The 19,791-nt window shown below is 32.6% G+C and overlaps 1 protein-coding gene across 2 annotated transcripts in view; it reads right to left on the bottom strand.

Moving 5' to 3' along the window:
• The window catches only part of LOC124369738 (calcium-binding mitochondrial carrier protein Aralar1), a 92,404-nt gene that overhangs the window by 15,878 nt on the left and 56,735 nt on the right, over nt 1–19,791 (bottom strand). For both annotated transcript variants that reach the window (XM_046827804.1, XM_046827805.1), the window contains 2 exons: nt 15,260–15,350; nt 2,618–2,693 (listed from right to left, as the gene is read on the bottom strand). In XM_046827804.1, the coding sequence (XP_046683760.1) occupies nt 2,618–2,693; nt 15,260–15,350 (167 nt within the window). The remainder of the gene's footprint in view (nt 1–2,617; nt 2,694–15,259; nt 15,351–19,791) is intronic.

The raw sequence follows: 19,791 nt of genomic DNA on the forward strand, positions 1-19,791 counted from the left end.
ACAAACTTCCACATGTGTTAATGCTTGGTTAAATAGAGGAGTTAAAAGTTCGATATATGACATGCTTAAGTTCTATGTTACTTGACAGGTCTACACTTGTAAGTTCATTTGTTTAATTATCTAGCAAAATAATAACAATGGCCTCAAAATTCAAATTCTAAACATTGATTTTAACCCTCACCTGAACAATCACCATAAATTGCCATTCTGGGGTGCTGGTGGCTAATTTACAATTGCCATGAATCACCATGATCTGCTTTATCATATCTATCACCTTTGTGCTGCCATAAAGTGGTTATATTTACAATGGAACACAAAAAATATTACTGTGGTGCATTTACCCAAAAGAAAATAAATTTACCACAAAAATAATTAAACAAATGTTGAAATTTGAGTAATTGTTGTTATTTTGAACTTCTAATAAAATTATTTATTTACAGTAATGTTGTCCTTGAGTACTCAATGTTGGTACTCAAGCCTTGTGCTGCTACCATATAAAACATTTAACCCATTCACCTACTTCGAAGAAGCCATTCCGCCGCTTCCGCAGCGGGCCCTGCCATACTTCGACGGAGCGCTTCCGCGGCAGTAATAGTTCACTTTAAACTCGACAGATAGCTGCACTAATCAAACTATGTTTCGTTTCTATGGTTACTTGTTTGTTTAGAACAATATTTTTTTCATTAGTTGGCTAAACTGACGTAAGCAAAGAATAACAGATGGATTTACTCCATATGATACCTGTTGTTGTTAGTGTCCGTAAACATGGCTGGTAATAGGTTACGTGACAGTGAAATAGATCGTTTTATGAACGATTCTAATAATTGTAGTGAAGAATTCAGTACCGGTAGTGATCAACCAGATGTGGAATGGGATTGTGTGACACGGGAACAGTTTGAAAACTCCGATATTTTTGATTCAGAAGAGGAATTACCAATTCCTGACATCGGACCGGCAGCTGACTTCGTAGGCCTTGTCAATGCAGATCAATTCTTATGAATATAAATATAAATATGGTAGGGTATATAATATAAAAACGATATAATTGTGTGTAAATATACTATGAAATATACAAAACTCTTTTGGTGTGTGACTTCTAAGGACAAATAAGGTAGGCTACACAATAATAATACCATTTCAGGTTTTCATTTTGGGAACAAAATATTGGTGGTGGGCAACATAAAATTTAATTTATAAATAAATTTATGTTATTACCGGTATGTTATAGGTAATATCTCGTAATACCGTCATTCACAGTTTTTTTTTTTTTTTTATGCAGGGAGTTTTAAATGGTAGGTAAGCTCAAGAAAAACTCTGCTACAAAATCTTTTTTTTTGAAAACAATGATTTACTAGGATTTACTAGAAAGTTACAACTAAATATCTGCACACCTAAATAATAGGCAAAAATAATGGAATTCCTTGGCCCAACTGTGTGCTAAAATATTAGTAGGTGAATGGGTTAATACATCACTCTACCAATGACAGAGTGGAAGTAATTTGTTGTTCCAGTTTCTCCTAGTTTGTGTTGAAAATGAAAAAAAATGAAAATTAAATATGCCTTTATATTTATATAGTGTTACTATCTCACGCAATTACTGCCATTATTATAACTATTTGCTATAACTAACATTTATTGAATATATTACTTTGATAGTTTTACAATAAGTTGGCTCATTGTGTACTATGAAGATGGCAGGTACAATATGTATATGAAATTCAAATTTATATTTAATTTACTTAATCATTGTATTTAATCAGAATTTTAATGAGCTTTACAAAAATGTATAATATGTAATGGTTCTTTTTGAACAGAATTGTGAAAATTAGAAACAAGTGGAATAGTCTTTCGCCATGACAGACCGGTCAAACTAATTCAGCTCAGTATTGGCAGTAGTCCACAGCAGTAATTCATCCGGGACATGGTTAAACCTAAAATTTATTTTTTGATTGTGTGGCTTATATGAGCTTATGTGTCTGTATTATCAAACAGTTTATAGTCCACAGTCATATAAAGCTATTAGTCTAATAAATAATCAAAAAAGAAATGGGTAAGAGATAAAACAACCTGTCCTTTTGTTGATAATCTCCTATAACTAATTGTTGGTAGATATCGTAAATGTTAAATTTGGATGAACCTACCAAATTCTGAAGCAACTTAATTTTATAAGATTGAATAATATTTCAGGCATTAACTATATTATGTCACAAACAACACCACTGTGTACACAAAGTGAAATATGTAGCAGAATAGGTGATGTGAAATTTTTCATTCAAAATACGGATTTATTTACAAAATGTAGTACATAATAATTGAATTATGTAAAAATGGGCTTTAAATATGAGACAAAATTGTAGCTAAGCAACCTAGATACAGTCAACTGCATACTGCAACCTATTGTCAAGAAGAACTTCGGCTTACACAAAAATATGAAGAATGTCTTAATAATGTTTCTACAAAACTGTAAAACAAATCTATGATCTGCTTAATCATATATATCTGCTTTGTGCTGCCATCATGTAGTGATATTTATATAATAGAAAAAGCTTTATTGCAGTGCATTTAACCATAAGACAATAATAGGAAATTTACAAAACTAAGTATTAAATTAATTTACCTCCAGCCAATGAACCTAAAGTAAACCTGTAGACAGATTCCAAGATTTGTATTAAAAACCCTCTGTCATCTGGACTCTGTAAAAAAAGAATATACTTAAAATGCATTCAAATAACAAATATGTTTGTATCATTATTTTATATATATTATGTACAATTTTTATGACCAATGTTCTTAACCTAGTGTCAGATGAGGTATTTTAAGTCATTTTAAAACTAACAAAAGAGGAATAATGTTACATAAAGGTAAATTTAATTATAATGTTTGCTGAATAGTAAAATATATATTTATTACTTCTTCTCCTATTCAAAGTAATTAGGCATAATGTCTAATATATTCATTATTTCTTCTCCTACAGAAAGTAGCTATTTACTCCCTCTAATACTGAACTCCGTAGAAGACTACATTACTCCACTAATAACTCAGAATATAGGCCTAATGTGTAATATTATATTTATTAAAACTGTAGGAGTGTGAAAACTTTGTGAATAACCCTCCATGACGGTTTGTGGCCACTGGCTCGTGCGACATGCCGCCATGAAGGACAGCGCTGCCTAGTGAAGTCACATTGTTTTGAGCATGGAACTCCAAGTCGATGTTAGTAATCACTAGGCAGAATTTGGCCTTAGAGATGCTCAGGTATTATCCCACAGATGGCACCTTTGCACCATAAGCCGCTCAACTGAGAGCATGAACCAAATGTCCTAACTTGCAGCTCCTCTCATACTGAGTAGGATTACTTTTGCAACGTCTCCTCATCAGTAGGGTAAAACTAACATGTCTTACAGTGGTCTAAAAGTAGGAATGTTCTTTGTCATCATGAACAGAACTGCTGCTAAAATTTGTACCCTTTTATTACTGTTGCAATTTAAATTTTTTTAACACATTCATTAGTTTAATAGAACTAGTGAATTTACACTTCCATAACTCCCTTTCTTAATTTAAGCACTTACAATTTTTTTTAAATGTCGAAGAAAGTTTTATGTTTCAGAAACAAATTGGCATAATAACTTCACTCTAGCTAGACAATATAAATATAGAGTCTTAAAGGATTTCTTAATACCTTTTTAATGGATTGAGTAATTAAACAACACCTTTGACCATGAACTTAGAAAAAATCAGTTTAAAATAATATACTACATGAACCTTTTCACATTTGAAATATTAAACCAAAATCTAAGATGACTACCAAAACTCAAAACTGACCAAACAGAAAGTTAATATAGACACATACTAAAAATTAATGGGTTACTCTAAGTCATGATAAGATTTTTCATATATTCCATACCTCATAGACACACTGTATCCTATCAAATACACTTACTATGAAAGGATGAAATTATTGTACTCAATTGAGAATCTTGTTTCATGGTTAGACTAGATTAATATAACATTCACATTTTCTTTTACTATGGAAATATGTTATGTTTGTAAAGAGCATGATTGTTTTTTTTTTCTATAACCTCACATTTGCACAACACAGCCTGTTACATTATTCAACAACTATTTTTTGTAAGAGGGTACATTTCGGTGTATAATGTTAACTGTTTGTAATTTTTAATTACTATGCACAAACATAAACTTTGCAGTCTTTTATTTGTTTGTATCAAGAACTTGTAAATTTGTCCTAATATAACATATAAGTATATATGTCATATCCTGTAATATACAAGACTGCAGAGCTGTCATACTAGAATAACTAGTTATGGTACAGAAAGCGGCACAAGAGGAGGCACTTGGCCCAGCGGGAGCGGGATGAATGGAGGAATGTTGATGACAATGCTTGTTCTAGAAACAACCTTAAATGAAATCCTCATATATAAAATATTATATCCAAAGTAACAAAATCTCTTTGTGATTGTAAGAGACTCTTTGGATATAAATGGGGACTAAAACCCAAAGATGATACATTGGATCTATCAAATCATAATGAAACCAACAGTGGAATATACAGCTCTTGTGTGGTGGCAGAAAGCAGAACAAACACAGTAGCTAAGGGGCTACAGAGTCTTCGGAGGCTAGCATGCGTATTACCAGGACAATGAGCTGCACTATGATACATTCCTCTGGAACAGGAGGTTAAAAAGTAAATTAGATGCAATGAAGCTCCTGGGTAGGAAAGGTTATAATATTTACTTCGTCAGAAGGACACATGGCAATAATAAAAGGAATTCACTCATGCTGAAATGTGAAAAGTGACATGTCTGAGTGCATGGAATAAACCTCTTTTGATAAACCATATTTCATTGCCATACAAAGTAGAGATAAATGGAATACAAAGGAGGTCTACCCTACTAAAAATGTGTTCTAATTTTATATACTGATGACTCACACCTGGATTCCAGGGCAGGGTTTAGTGTTTATGGGACTGGAGCCAGACTGACAATCCAGATAAGCTCTGAAAGTCATTTGGTGCGGCCAGAACTGGGCTGTGAAGTAGTCTTCTCCTACGATAAATCTCTCCTAAATGCTTAGGAAAAGAGGATCAGATACGAGGAAGGAAAAGGTCCTCAGGACTTAACCCTTTGACGGCCACGGGTCGATATACTGGCTCTCGAATTTCTTTTCCGAAACGGCCGTGAGCCGAGATATCGGCATAGAAAAATCAGTTCGAAAAACGGCATCGCGCCGAGAAATCGGCACCCTTCATTTGATTAAATTATTCCCTTACCTCTTTATTTTCGTTTGTAATATAATATCAAACGAAAACGTAAACATATATCCTTTCAAATTATTATAATTATTATAAAATGTTTTTACTTTTTTTTGTTCAGTAGAAAGATGCAATTCAGAAGGCAGTGACGTGTCAAAACAAGATGTTCGGTTCTCTTTGGTAGCAGCTGTTTGTTCGTTGTGGCTTTGTACACTTGGTTTTGTTCTTAGACGTTGTAATGTGAGGTTATGTTACATTTGCTGTGAAGTTTAGTAATGTTTCTTTTCTGGTTTACATTTAGCAATGAGTAACAAAAGACGTCGTGAAGCATCGCCTGTAAGTGAGGACACATTGTTTTCCTGTCTTCAAAATGCTAATGTAAGGACTATTAGTAATGACACTTCCAATTATGATCTCTTTTCTTCTGAAGACAGCACTAGTGACTTGGACGATACGGACGATGATCCTACGTTCGATCCTGCCAATTTTAGGACCGTCTACATCACAAACCAGATTTGGTCTGCCCCTACAAACTAGGCCTAGATTTTTTGATGTGAGTTCTAGTTCTGATTCTGAGCAAAATGTTAGCTTAGGCCCTAGTGTAACAAATATTCCAAGGCCTAGAGGTAGGCCTAAGGGTAGTACTAATGCTACTCCTAATGATAGTGACTTAGCCTATTCTCCAGAAAGAATATGGGTTCCTGTCAGTGAAAATGATGATTCATCTATTAGGCCTAAACATGATTTTTCATTCAATGAGATTCCTGGTCCAAGACATTGCCCACCTCCAGACTCAGCTCCCATTATGTAATGTGCTGCTTTTTCTCACTAATAACCTAATTGAAAATTTTGTTTACCGAGACCAACCGCTATGCTCAAGATGCCATAAATAGTAGTGGAATGAACAGGGTATGGGAAAAAGTTTCTTTTGCGGAAATGGAAAGCTTTCATAGCAGCAAATTTGAATATGGGACTGAATAAAAAACCTTCTATAGATATGTACTGGAGCTCTTCTTCTTCTCAGGTTACACCATGGTATTCTCGATTGTTCAGCAGAAATAGATTTGAAGATATTTTAAGATTTTTTCATATGGTTGACAATAAAAATTGGCAAAACAAAACACGGTACCCCATATTATGACCCCACAGCAAAATTTCAGCCACTTGTAGGACCATGCTAAATAGAGTTTTCCGTCAATATTATATCCCTAACCAGCATCTAAGCATTGACGAGTCTCTAGTTGGAACCAAAAATCATACCCAACTATTGCAGTATATGCCTAACAAAAAGCACCACAAATGGGGGATCAAAACTTTGGGTGCTGTGTGATTCCGTCTCAAATTATTGCTTAGCATTTCTTTTGTTATAAAGGAGCTAAAAGCAATGAAGACCAGGAAAACATAAGAAAAAGAGGTCTAGCTTTTACTGTAGTTACAAAATTATTGGACATGGGGAACTATCTGAACAAGGCTTATCACTTGTATACTGATAACTTTTTCACGTCCATTCCTCTAATTGAATATTTATATTCAAAAATGACATTTGTAACAGGTACAATCAGGAAGAATAGGAGAGGAATCCCTGATGAATTGTTAGGAAAATACAAGGTAGGGGATAAAAGATACATGAGGAGTAAGGGAAATTTTAGGTTTAGCTTATAGAGAGAAGTCATCTCAAAAAAAGTCAGGTGATTCTTGTGTCTTCTGATAGCAAAGCTGCTAACGTACAAGTAAGCAAGAATAAGGGAACAAAAGTGGTAATAAAAACAAAAACCAGACATGATCCACCAGTATAATAAATTTATGGGTGGGATCGACACCAACGGACCAGATGTTATATTCATATCTAGACGAGAGGCGTACCGTAAAATATTGGCGTAAGATCACATTCAATATTTTGTCTAGAATGATTTTGAATTCTTATATTCTATACAAAATGAACTGCAAAGACAAACCTAAGTCACGTTTGAATTTTCACAATAAATGTTATTGAGACACTTGCTCAAGACTGGCTAATTGCTAAGAACATTCCAGCTAATTTAGGAGGAGGTGATGGCCAAATGCCCCTTAGTCGGTTTGGAATGGATAAGATTCCTGAAAAGAAAGAAAAGAATTGCTGTGTCTGCAGTACAAAAAATCAAAGAAGGAGAACAAGACTGCATTGTTTAAAATGTACCAAAGGAGTACATGCAGAGTGTTTCCATAAACACAAATGTGCATAAAGAAGCACAAAAGACCGTGTAAATATTGTATATAGATTTGTTAACTATAAATTATTATTACTATACATTTTTAAATGTTCATGTATAAAGTGTTTGAAGACAATTGTGTAAACAAGAGAAAACTATAAGGTGACCATTGTACAGTAATTCACATGGCCTATGGACAAACAAGAAGTTACAAGGTAAACACTTGTTATACCAAACTTTCATGTTGATTCGCATGGTGTGCTGTGTTGTAGTATTTCTATAAAAATATTTCTAAAAACTTTATTTCTGAAGATATCCATATGATTTTTTTCTATATACTTGTTTAAAAAATATGTATACTTTCTTATAATAATAATGGTTTCCTTGAAATAATTTTTTTTATCCTAGTTGTCACCAATCAAACACAAAAAATAAAAAAAACATCCTAATTTTTTGAAAAAAATAAATAAAAAATAATAATAATAAAAAAGTTTAATTGTTACAAAAATATATTTTGATGCTTTTATATATACTACTAAATAAAACAAAACAAACATCACTAAGATACTACTATTTATAGATGAGTTACACCAGTGTTTGTAGGAGTGTGTCAAAAGTGCCATTTTGAGGCTGGCCTTTTTGGCAAGTAATCTGGATATAATGGCTGGGTGTTTAGAAGTACAAATGAATTTATGGCTTGGCCTTCAAAGGGTTAAGCAATCTCTCCGTATACTAAAGGTTGAATTAGACTCCTAGATTTAAGCAAGGAGTATTTGTGACTAGTACTTTGAATGCTAACAAGACATGGCCCTCTTCGAAAACATCTGATGAAGTTGGGTTTAATCCAGACTGATAAATACAGACTCTGCGGAGAGGCAGCGGAATGGGTGCAGCACATATGGCTGAACTGTCCTGCTATATTTAGAACAAGGAAAATTCTTATGGGCTTATTTCTTGAGTACATAGGACAGAGAACAGGAGCCCACAAATCTGATTGGAAGAAGCCTAAGTAAGGGAGACATACAAGTTCTTTTAGGACTAAGTGTAGGGTCTTTCCTCTTAAATACAAACAAAAATTATAGTAAAATATATTAACTCAGTTCCTATTTATTTCTGCAATACATGTGACTTCAACATTTTTATCGCATATTGTGGAAACTCAATCATGTAACGATGAAAAACCCTTTAATTTTTTTAAATGGGGTGTTCAATTATTGGCTATTCCAAGTATTGATTTTTTCATTTTTATGAACCTTGTACATGGACAAAAGATATTTAAAAATTGTAAGCGAAGTTAAATAATTATATGAAAAAGCAACTTCAAAATTTTTAGATCACTTCCCGTGTAAGAGTTTTGAAGATATTATTTATCAGTTGCCCAAACCATATATATAATAGGCAATTTTTATAGTAAATGTTAACTTAAAAAGCACAAAAACCTTCTCGTGAGAAATATGCTGATGCAACAGAGTATTTATGCTCTGAAAAGAATATCTTGTACTAATAAGGAATTTCAAACATTAACAGAAAATTATGATGGTTATCGTAAATCTTTCTAAACCCAATAAAAAAAGGAAACAATAAATGGCTTAATAAATAGAGTGACTGACTCTGATAACTTTGATAAATATGTCATACGTAATACTGTTTATCAGTTTCATTTGACACAAAAACGTCTTCCAACAAAAGACTATTTAAAAGCAAAACGTAAATTTACTCTTAGTGAAAAAACTTGAGAGTTATTCCATTATCATAAAAAAATTAGGATTCAAGTGAAAAAATTTCAAAACAATAAGAAGCTGACAAAGCACCAGCATCAAACTCCAGAAAACAGGATTGGATTAGTTGGCTAACAATTCTTTTGATGATTTTCTATTGCAATTACATCTTTAGAACATCATCCTCTCACACAAGCCCAGGTTTAAATAATACTTTTTTTATAGATACTACAAAGGGAAGGACTGTGTTTTGCAACTACATTCATACCATCCAGATCTGAATCCAATTGAAATGATTTGGGTTAATGTGAAAAATTATGTAGAGAGTCGCAACACTATGTTAATAAGACCAAAAACAAAAATGTTGTGAGAAGAAGAGTGAGTGTCATAGTGCAACATAAAGAAAGTGCGGAAAATGAACACAGAACCCAGAAGGCAGTAATTAACATCTTATTTCTAGTTAAACTAAACCGCGTAGGATAAAAAAGTTAAAATAAATAATGTAGTTCATCTCTTTATCTAAAACATTTCTTTAGGTAAAAATTGCTAGACTAATCAATAACAAATTTCCTCTTAGTTACTTACTCATGTCATATTTCACAACTTAAAATTGTTTTTAAAGTTCGAGATTTTATAACAAAATATAATAACACTTTACACTCACTACAATCAACCTGTGTCGATCTGCTTCCCCCAAATAAAAAGATTCTATTTAACACGTTAGCTGCCACGTCGGGCCAAATGGACCGACGCTCTACATCTTTAAGAGATTGCACGTCAGGTAAAGTGGCCCGACAGCATAACAATGACGGTACCCGCCATTTTGATTTCCTTCGTGCCTGTGCTGCACCCTGACGACTCTAACTGAAACTGATTGAACTATGAAGAGTTCTGCTACTAACAGAACGTTGTTTGTTGTGTTTATTTTTGTTATTAGTGATATGAATGAGATTGCTACATTGGACATTTTTGTCGGGCCACATTGCCCGACGGGTATTTTTATCGGTGTTAGAATATAAAATAATAAGGTTTTAGCCTTATTATTGCTACCAGGAAGAATAAAATATATGATTTGTTATTTTACAGTAAAAAGAGATTTATTTCATAAGTTTCACAAAAAGTAAATGTAGTAAATAAAAAGTTTTATTTTATTTATTTTCATATTTTTTGCTTTCCTTACTATTCAAATAATTCAATCTTATAAGTAAAGAAAAATAAGTAAATACAAAATTACCCTATACAAAAGATGAATGAAGATATACTATTTGTGTATAATTTTGAAGCATGTTTCACACAAAAATGGTTTTTCTGGACATTCACTACAAAACGTAGTTACTTGTGTCAAATTTCTTGCTACCTTACATCCTTTTTCCTCTGATACATTTTTGTAGCACAACTTGCACACCTTTCTTTGTCTGCGTTTTTGTACTCCTCCACCAACAAAAGCAGATGACGTCAGGTAGTGGTGCCCTGTAGTGGTCACATTTGGAATGCGTGGCTCTTCCTGCACGTTCATCAAGGAACAGGCCAATTCCTCTCTGAACTTAGTGATAGAGACTAAGTTTTGTTTCTTTTTATTATGAGATGTAGTGTGGTTAAGAAAATTATTGTAGGCCAACCAACTATTTACCACTGCAGTTCCAAGAAGAAGTTCTTCAGCTAGTTTGTGGAACCAACATTCAAGAGGTTTTATTTTACCAATATGTATCTTCCGTACTGCAGTGTTATATGATGACATTTGATCGGATACGCCTATCCCAACCTTTGCCTTATTGTAGTCAACGATGACTAATGGCTTCATTACATTTGGCCCTCCAACTTTTTTTTGGTCAAGGACGACGTACTCCGGCCTGTGGAATGTGGAAAGCATGTGTACCTCCCTTTTGTCTTTCCACTTGGTAACAACTACACCATCTTTATTTTCGGAACAAACCATTTCACTTTTACTAAGTTTTTGTTTTAAAAGGTTTTTTGGTAGGCCTTTACGACTTTTTCTCACGGTACCAGCAAGATGTGTTTTATTTGACAACAAAGCATTAGCCAATTCTACTGATGTGTAGTAGTTGTCCGTATATAAATTGTGGCCTTTATTTAAAAAGTTTGTCATGAGTTCCAGTACCACTTTAGTCGCAACAGATCTGTCTTTTGTCACTTCTACAGTACCTTTCCCCATGTATACTTTTACTGCATAAATATAACCCGTTTTATCACACAGCTTGAATATTTTTATCCCATACTTGTGGGCCTTTCCGGGAATATACTGCCGGAAACCTAGTCTACCACGAAACAGCACCATAGTTTCATCAATAACTAAATCTTGCTCTGCTACTTTCAAAGTGAAGAATAAATTGTTCAGTGCTAGAAGCAGAGGTTTTATTTTACCAATTCGCCCATCTCTTTTGAGGTTTTCATTACCGTTAAAATGCCAGAAACATAAGAGTAACTGAAACCTGCTTCTACTCATTATTTTTCGGGCAACTGAGAATTTATACAAAGGGTTTTTTGCCCAATAATCACTGATTCTTGGAAGTCCTACTAAACCCATATATAAAAGAAGGCCAATAAATTGTTTCATTTCCCCATGATTGGTATTTTTCCAGTCTTTTAGCCTACTCTTACGACTTAGTCGCAGCTTTGAAATTACTTCATTTGCATTATGATTAGTTTCTACAACCATAAGTTCAACTACTTCATCTGTCAAGTAATGACGAAAAAAATCTATTGGTTTTCTGTTGTTCGGTAAACAAAAATTAAATTTTGTTGTCTGAGTGAACTGAAACGTTTTCTGCTTACCCTCAAACATTTCCCAGCCCAAATCATTGTCCTTGGCATTTGTAGAAATAAAAGAAGTACCTGTGATATCTGTAACTGTTCCATTAGCATCAGTAGAATTAAGTTCCACGTTTGATTCTTGATTGTCATCAGAGTAATATTCTGAATCAGTACCAGGAATAAAGTCTAGGTCGCTATCAGTGTCATCCGGTATATCACTAACCACCATTGACTCCACACTGTCATCATCACTTATTTCGGCAAACAAATCACCCGGGGAAGACGGATTCTCAATCATACGTTCGATTTCATCCGTAAGAAGATTATCGCCACTCATTTTTACCGATCAATAGTATACACGCACACAACTATCGAAACATTACTTATAAAAAAACACAATGTAGGATTCCAGTAACAAGACGTGTGAATTAGCACTCAGCTATGTGGAAAAGGCGGGTTAAAAGTAAGCTGATGAAATTACAGACAGAGAACTAAAGCGCGGGAATTATTCAGGCTGCACATCAACAAAACGGAATATCCCTGAATCAGGCGTCGGGCGTACGGCAAATGATTTATGTATATATCGCCTTGTGAAAAGCTCTGTCGGGCCAATGTGCACGACGCTTTATAAACGTAATAAATCAGCCATTCTTTTATAACAGCCACCTCAGTGTTAAAAAATTAAATAAATTTAAAGTTAGTTTTTAAGCCATATTTATGTTGTAAAATATTTTAATTTACCAAATCCAAAGAAAATAGTTTAATAGAAGATGTATACTTATTTTTATTCTAGGTTAAAGTTGCCTGTTGATGAGACAGTCTACTAATAACAATAATCTAGTTTTTAAAAACAGCTGATTTTACCTAGTGTATAAGTGTTTCTCAGATTTGAGGTTAGAGAGAGGAAGCTTGGACATTTTACATAAACTTGAGCTGAATTTAAATAAACTTGGTAAGTAAACAAGTCCTTATTTCCAAATAATTCTGACGTATGTCACAGTGTCACATACATAACAAGAAACATGAAAAAGTTTAAACTGCATCTCATCTAGAATGTTGACATGGATAACATTTTGTAAAAGTAAGGTTAAGTTAATGATTGTTAATATGATATTTTATATTTTATTTTAAATATTATTCTTTGGCAAGTAAACTGTGTTATGTATGTGACACATTAAGTTATGATACAAAAACAGTCAATTTGAAGAAGAATTAACTTAGGAAGTTAGTTAACCTAGCCTATCTACCAAGTTAATCTATTTATTTGTTTATTTTAAAGCCTCCCAGACTGATTTATGTACAAAAAATAAAAGGTTGGCATAATGATAAAGTTTATAGTTTTGCTTGTGTTAGTGATGATTTGAAGCATTGTAAGAACTCTGTTTGGACATTTATAAACGTTCTTGTAAAAGAAATTAATCAAATAGCTCCAGAAGTAAAACATTTACATATATTTTCTGATAACTGTGCCGACCAATTTAAAAGCCGGTACACTATGTCAAATATTTGTTTTGCAGAGGAAGACTTTGGTATTGCAATGAACTGGAATTTTTTTGCTTCCAACCATGGGAAGGGGGCTGTAGATGGTATCGGAGGGATGGTAAAGAGGATTGTATGGAGAGCAGTAAAGGGTCGGAAAGCTTTTGTTAATATCCCAGAAGATTTCTACAGAGTGGCATTGGAAAAATGCAAAGAAATTCATCTATTGTTTGTTTCAAAGGAAGAAATAGATCATAATAGAAAACATCTTGAGGAGAGATGGGGTAAAATTCAATAAATAACTGGTATTCAAGCAATGCACCACTTTCAAGCATATAGTGATCACGAGATACTGATTAGCAGGACATCAAAATCACTCATGCTTAAAGTTGACATTAAGAATGAAGAATATGACGCTACAAAACTGTCAACCCGACGACGGCTACACTATGAAGATGCTTACAGTGATGAATCTGATGATGATAAGTATGAGAGTACTGGAAAAGATGATGCACAGATGGAGACAGATGAAGAGCCCATTATCAAACACTGATAGAAATGTCCAACACCCAAATCCTGGTGACTTTGTATTAGTGAAATTATTAAGTAATAAAATGAAAGAATTTCGCTACGTAGCAGTTTGCCAGAGCAAAGTAAATGAAGATATTGTAGTCACTTTCTTGAGAAAGTATGGGGAGGATACTAAACTGTTTAAAATTGATGAAAATGATGAAAGGCTCGTGGCTACTAAAGACATTATTCGGGTGTTGGAACAACCTAAAATTAAAACCGTTGAGTTCGTGTACTTTATCAGATTCCAAAAACTGTACATGTTAAAGCAGTGTGACTATGTTCTGTTAATTTTACTTAGAACAAAAGTGTACCCAACTTAGTTAAAAATTAATATTGTAGAAATAGTTATAAGGAACCTTAATTACAGTATGTGTGAATTTAGTACTTAAGTTTTATTGTAACGTTTTCTTTGTGAATTGATAACAGTTACCTATTTTGTTGGTTCAGTTTAGTTGTAAGGATATCACTTTTAGATAGAATAAGTTGTTATTTTTATCATAAATAGTGTTCTTGGTACTCTAGTTATACTTGTCACATACGTAACAAACAACCTGTCACATACGTAACAACAAATCACAATTTTTAACAAGTATTCAAAAGATGTTGGTACATTGATTAATTAAGAGTTGTACGTAAAAATTAATTAGGAATGCAATTAATTTTATTTTAAATTTTATTGAAGGAAAAATTAACAGAATTTTACCATTATGTACCTAACACTCTAAGGATGAGTGCCTTTCATGTCACAAACGTAACAGCCATAACAACATGTATTGCTTGGAAAATAATAAAAATTCTTGTGCCCAATTTTGTATACTTTTGAATTAAATCACCTTCTATACACTGAACTGTGATAAATGTATTTATATAATTTTACTTTATTTATATTTCACCATAAATGTGTCTAAGTGTCACAAACATAACAAAAGAATGGCTGAAATATACATAAATCATGTTTATTACTAACCAAAGAAGAGTAAAATAACAAAAGGTTACAACAATTTATCTTTTAAAAATTTGGCGCTTTAGCGCTAAAACATATTTTTCGGGGTTGGCAGCTAACGTGTTAACATTTACTAGCTTAAATATGCGGTTTAAATTATTCTTAGTTGTAAAATTCTTCAGTATTAAGCACAGGTATGTCGCTGAGTCAAGCCAATGTTTTTATAGAGATAGTATGGTTTTCACACTGCTTACTGTATGAAATGTTTCTTACAGTGTTATAAATTCTTCAAACTATAACATAAACACTAACTGACCGAAACAGCATGGATCTCTGCAAGCCTGTTTGTGAACTGTTTATAGAACTGTTCAGGAGCTATTGACTGGAGATCAGTGTACGCTATTCTCCTGCAATCAAAAACAATAGATTAGTTGATATAGAGATTAATATAGAATATAACTGAAGTAAACCATCCTACCAGTTATGAATCTCTCAGAGTTCAACAGCTTATGCAAGACAGTTAGCATACAAAATTAGGATTTCATTATAAATCTCATTAGAAATTAGAAGGTGAATAAACAGTCATGGTGCACTGAGAATATTTAAGAAAAATTTTAATGGCAACTACAAGATTAAATATTAATATAAAAACTCAACTTCATACAACATGTTTGACAAAAATCAAAATTCAAACCCACTCACAACATTGATCTGCTCCAACTAACAGTATGGCTAAAACCACACACCTGTCACGTTTGGTTCAATTTATTTTGCAGTACTTTAATATAAGGGTAAAAATTATTTATTTATTTAGTAAATGTTAATTCCAATTACAAGCACATAATACATTCTTAATTGTATATACTAGTTGATAAAGGTTAATGTGACATACTTAAATAAGTTAAATTTATTTATTGAAGTTGAAATTCTACTAACTATTGAACAATACCATGTTTTCATTGCATGAAAATTATCGTGTTACACATGAATTCAGCTAAATTTTAATACCATTTGGCTCAACATATTATCGGGATAAGGAATTAAACTTTTAAATCAAATACACTGTAACAAAGCATGATTAAATAATAGGGCTAACTATAACTTATTTTTTATTAAATAATATTTATTTTACATTGTTGTATATTTTACGTGTTTTAGATCAATTAAAGGGAGGAATTCCCGTACTGTAGGGATAATCAATTTGCTAACTGCTGCACAAACGCATTTCAAGTTTTAGAGATTTTGTAAACCTAAAGATTTGCTAAAATGCACATCATTGCATCACTGATTGTACCATTGCTTAATTTTCTGTATAGTGCAATTAGTTTTCAATGAAGAATACCCAAATTTCTGGCAAAACTTGAAACAAATTATTTCTTTACAAACATTTTGACAAAGCAGAACACAGATGTATATTCCAGATATCTGATACAGAGTACTAAGTGGTGAAACATTTATAGTTTATGGTAGATTTTAAAGGAAAGATCCTCTCTAGAATATCAATACCTACCTGTCTGAGACAATATTGCTTGCTCAAGAAGCAAGACATAGGTGGAGGTCTCTGTTATTTTCTGAACAAATATATTAGTACTAGCTAAATTGTCAAGTATTATATTCTATTAAACTACGGTTGAAATTTGTATTTTTTAAATGCTGCATACTGATTTAAATTCTAAAGCTTATGATCTATAACACAAACTAAAATTATAATTTGTTTTGCATAAAGCCAGTTAATTATGTTTAAAAGTAATTCCTGGCACTGGTACACAAGGTATGTTCAAATAGTAACAGGAATTTTCATTTTTTATTTATATATATATATTGTATATGTAGTTTTATCATTTATATATATATATATATATATATATATATATGTATTTATTTCTTCAAAATAGTTCCCATAAATATTATGCACTTATGCCAGCGCTTCTTTCAATCCTCAAAATACTTCTCAAACTCGATCTTTGGGATAGCCCTTAGCTTTTTCAGCACTTGAGGAGCTTTTTTCGGTCTTCATGATCCAGAATGCCTCCACTAATTGAACCTTAGTTTTCAGTGTCATATTTGTAAACCCATTTTTCATTATCTGTTAACATGTTTCAGTAATTCTGAACCATAGTTGACTTCATTTAGCAACTCCTGAGCAACTTCAATTCACCACTGTTTTTGCTAAAAATTTAACAATTGTGGAACAAACTTTGCTGACACATGTTTCATATCCAAAACATTTGAAAAATGTTGATGGCATGAGCCAATTGACATGTCAAACATCATCAGCGACTTTTCTTATCATAATACAGCGATCGTTCAAAAGCATTTCTTTCCACTTTTTTTCATGTTTTAATTGGTTGTTGAATTGGCGTCCAGAGCATTCACCATCTTCAATGTCATCAAAACGTTTATATTTTTATATCATCTTTGAAACGTTTATACCACTTGTAAACCATGGTTTACCTCTTTTTAGCATACTCACCATAGGCCCGTGTTAACATTTCCCAAACTTTGTTACGCTTTATTTCATTTTTCATAAATTTATATACAAATTCTTTGATCCACTTTTTTTAACAAAAGAAAATTGCCGAGTTCATAAAACACATCTAACCTTAGCAGGTGCCACTGAAAAAGTAAACAATAGATACAGCTGGAAATTGTATCATATTTTAGGAGCATGAGTACCAACATATTTTTTTTAAATCTTGATAATCAGACTCTCCAAACCCACAAACTTAAAAATTCCCATTACTTTTTGAACACACCTCGTATACTTGTTTTCATTCATATTCTTAGAAGAAGAGTCCTACCTAAAGTAACTAAACATATAACTCAAGTAACATACATAGTAGTGCTCACAAGTGGGAGGGTATATTAAATTTTGGGCTTAGTAACAAACACACAACAGTAGAGTACATGCTATTGAGGACAAAAAATATAAAAAATTACAATGTGGTCCCCTTATCACAAATCAGTAAATCAACAAAACATTCATTAACGTTCACAAACAAAACATCTGAAAAGAAAATAATAACACTCAAAGAAAATAATAGAATGTTATTATATTAATCTCAGTTTAAAACATTTGTGTTTAACGTTACATTCACCTACAGAACCTCTTGAACAATGCAAGACATTGACAAGAATAGAATGTGATGTTATATTCCCTTAGACTTAAATAGTAAAATTTAAAGAATCGTCATGTTGTTCTGTTTTAATTTATCAAATAAGATTAAAAGTGAGTGGTAAAATAGGGTCCAAAGATTTCAACCAACTATTCCTAATTCTACCACTGCCTAGTTTCATTGATCAATCATATAATAAATCCTCTGATCCAAAATATGATCAAACTGAAATGATAAAAAATACAGCCCCATACTAACAAACAAATGGCTCACACGAGGTTCGGTGCATGAGACTAGAACTGTCAAACAAAGAAAACAGAACTTAGTAAAGGGTGAAAATTGTACGTTACAGAGTAAGACAGAGAGGTCATCTGTCCTATAATACACAACTAGCCCACTCAAAACACGAAATTGACTTTTATCTCTATTTGGGTATTTACCAATTATTGATTATGGATGTTGCTATCTTAGCTAGTCATCCACATGAGCTATGCACTGAATCCTTTCAATTTGTTCTGTGGACTAGGATTCTCAGACACGCACACACACACAGTTAAATTTATTGTGAAATATATATTCTCTTTAGACTTCTGAAATATTTTCTTAGAAGAAATATATTTCAAATGTTTTTTTTAATCCTATATGTGTCTTATTTTAATGTATTGACCTGCAATAGAACAGATACATAAATTGTTAAATAAGGCTAATTTTACTTTCTTTTGATTAATTTCATATCATAATAAAAAAGTAATACAAGGTTAGAAAGAAACCTAATTTTAATGTATTTTTGTACGTACTACGGTAAATTGATCAACTTTTAGCGGGCGAACTGTCGGATCTGACAAAAAAATCCTTAGTCAGCAATGAAGTGAACAAAAAAATCCAGTGACTTTTGTCCTCTCTCTAATGGTTAAGCAACAAATCACTGGAATATTTGAAATTCCAGAGATTTTTTTATTTAAAATAATCTTTTGAGCCCGATAGCGGCCAAACAGTAAGTCATAGCTCAAATCTAATTAACCCATCAAATTGGCAAATCAAGTGATCTACAGAAAAGGTCTAGTGACTTTTTGATCTATCTTCATTGGTTTGGGCACAAAATGCAAAATTATGTGCAAATATTTTGTGATTTATATAAGAGAATTTTGTTTATGGGGTCGATAGCAACCGAACCAGCCACACCATTGGTAGTAGCTCAAAACAGGTTGCATATGAGAAGTACGAAACAACATGATCTACAAAAAAGGTCCTGTAATTTTTACCCTTATCCTCAATTGTTTTGTCGCAAAACGCGTTTAAGTGCAAATATTTTATGATTTTTACATGAGAATTGTGTTTCTGGGGTCGATAGCGGATGAAACGTTGGGTTCAGCTTAACTATAATTTTTTTTCAGCTAGACAATAATTTGATATAAAAGAAAAGTTCAGTGCTATTTGTCGTATATTCTTCTGTAAGCCCGAAAACCCCTCTCAATTGCAAAATCTTTGTTGTTAATTGGCAAATTTTGGTGTTTTTAAATGTTTCCACCTACAATTTGTGCAATTCATTCCGTTTCCAGACTGGGCTTGCATTACTATGTAAACGAGTGACTAGTATACATTTACTAAGCCACATTGGGAATTGTCTGGACGTTACAGAAGCGTCAATAGTAGATAGGGATAGAGTGTTTTTTAATTAATTTCGTGAAATAGTGGTATACTACTACATTTCGTCCAATTATGTTCGGTCTCG

Source organism: Homalodisca vitripennis, chromosome X (assembly GCF_021130785.1).
Source record: "Homalodisca vitripennis isolate AUS2020 chromosome X, UT_GWSS_2.1, whole genome shotgun sequence".
Taxonomy (NCBI): domain Eukaryota; kingdom Metazoa; phylum Arthropoda; class Insecta; order Hemiptera; family Cicadellidae; genus Homalodisca; species Homalodisca vitripennis.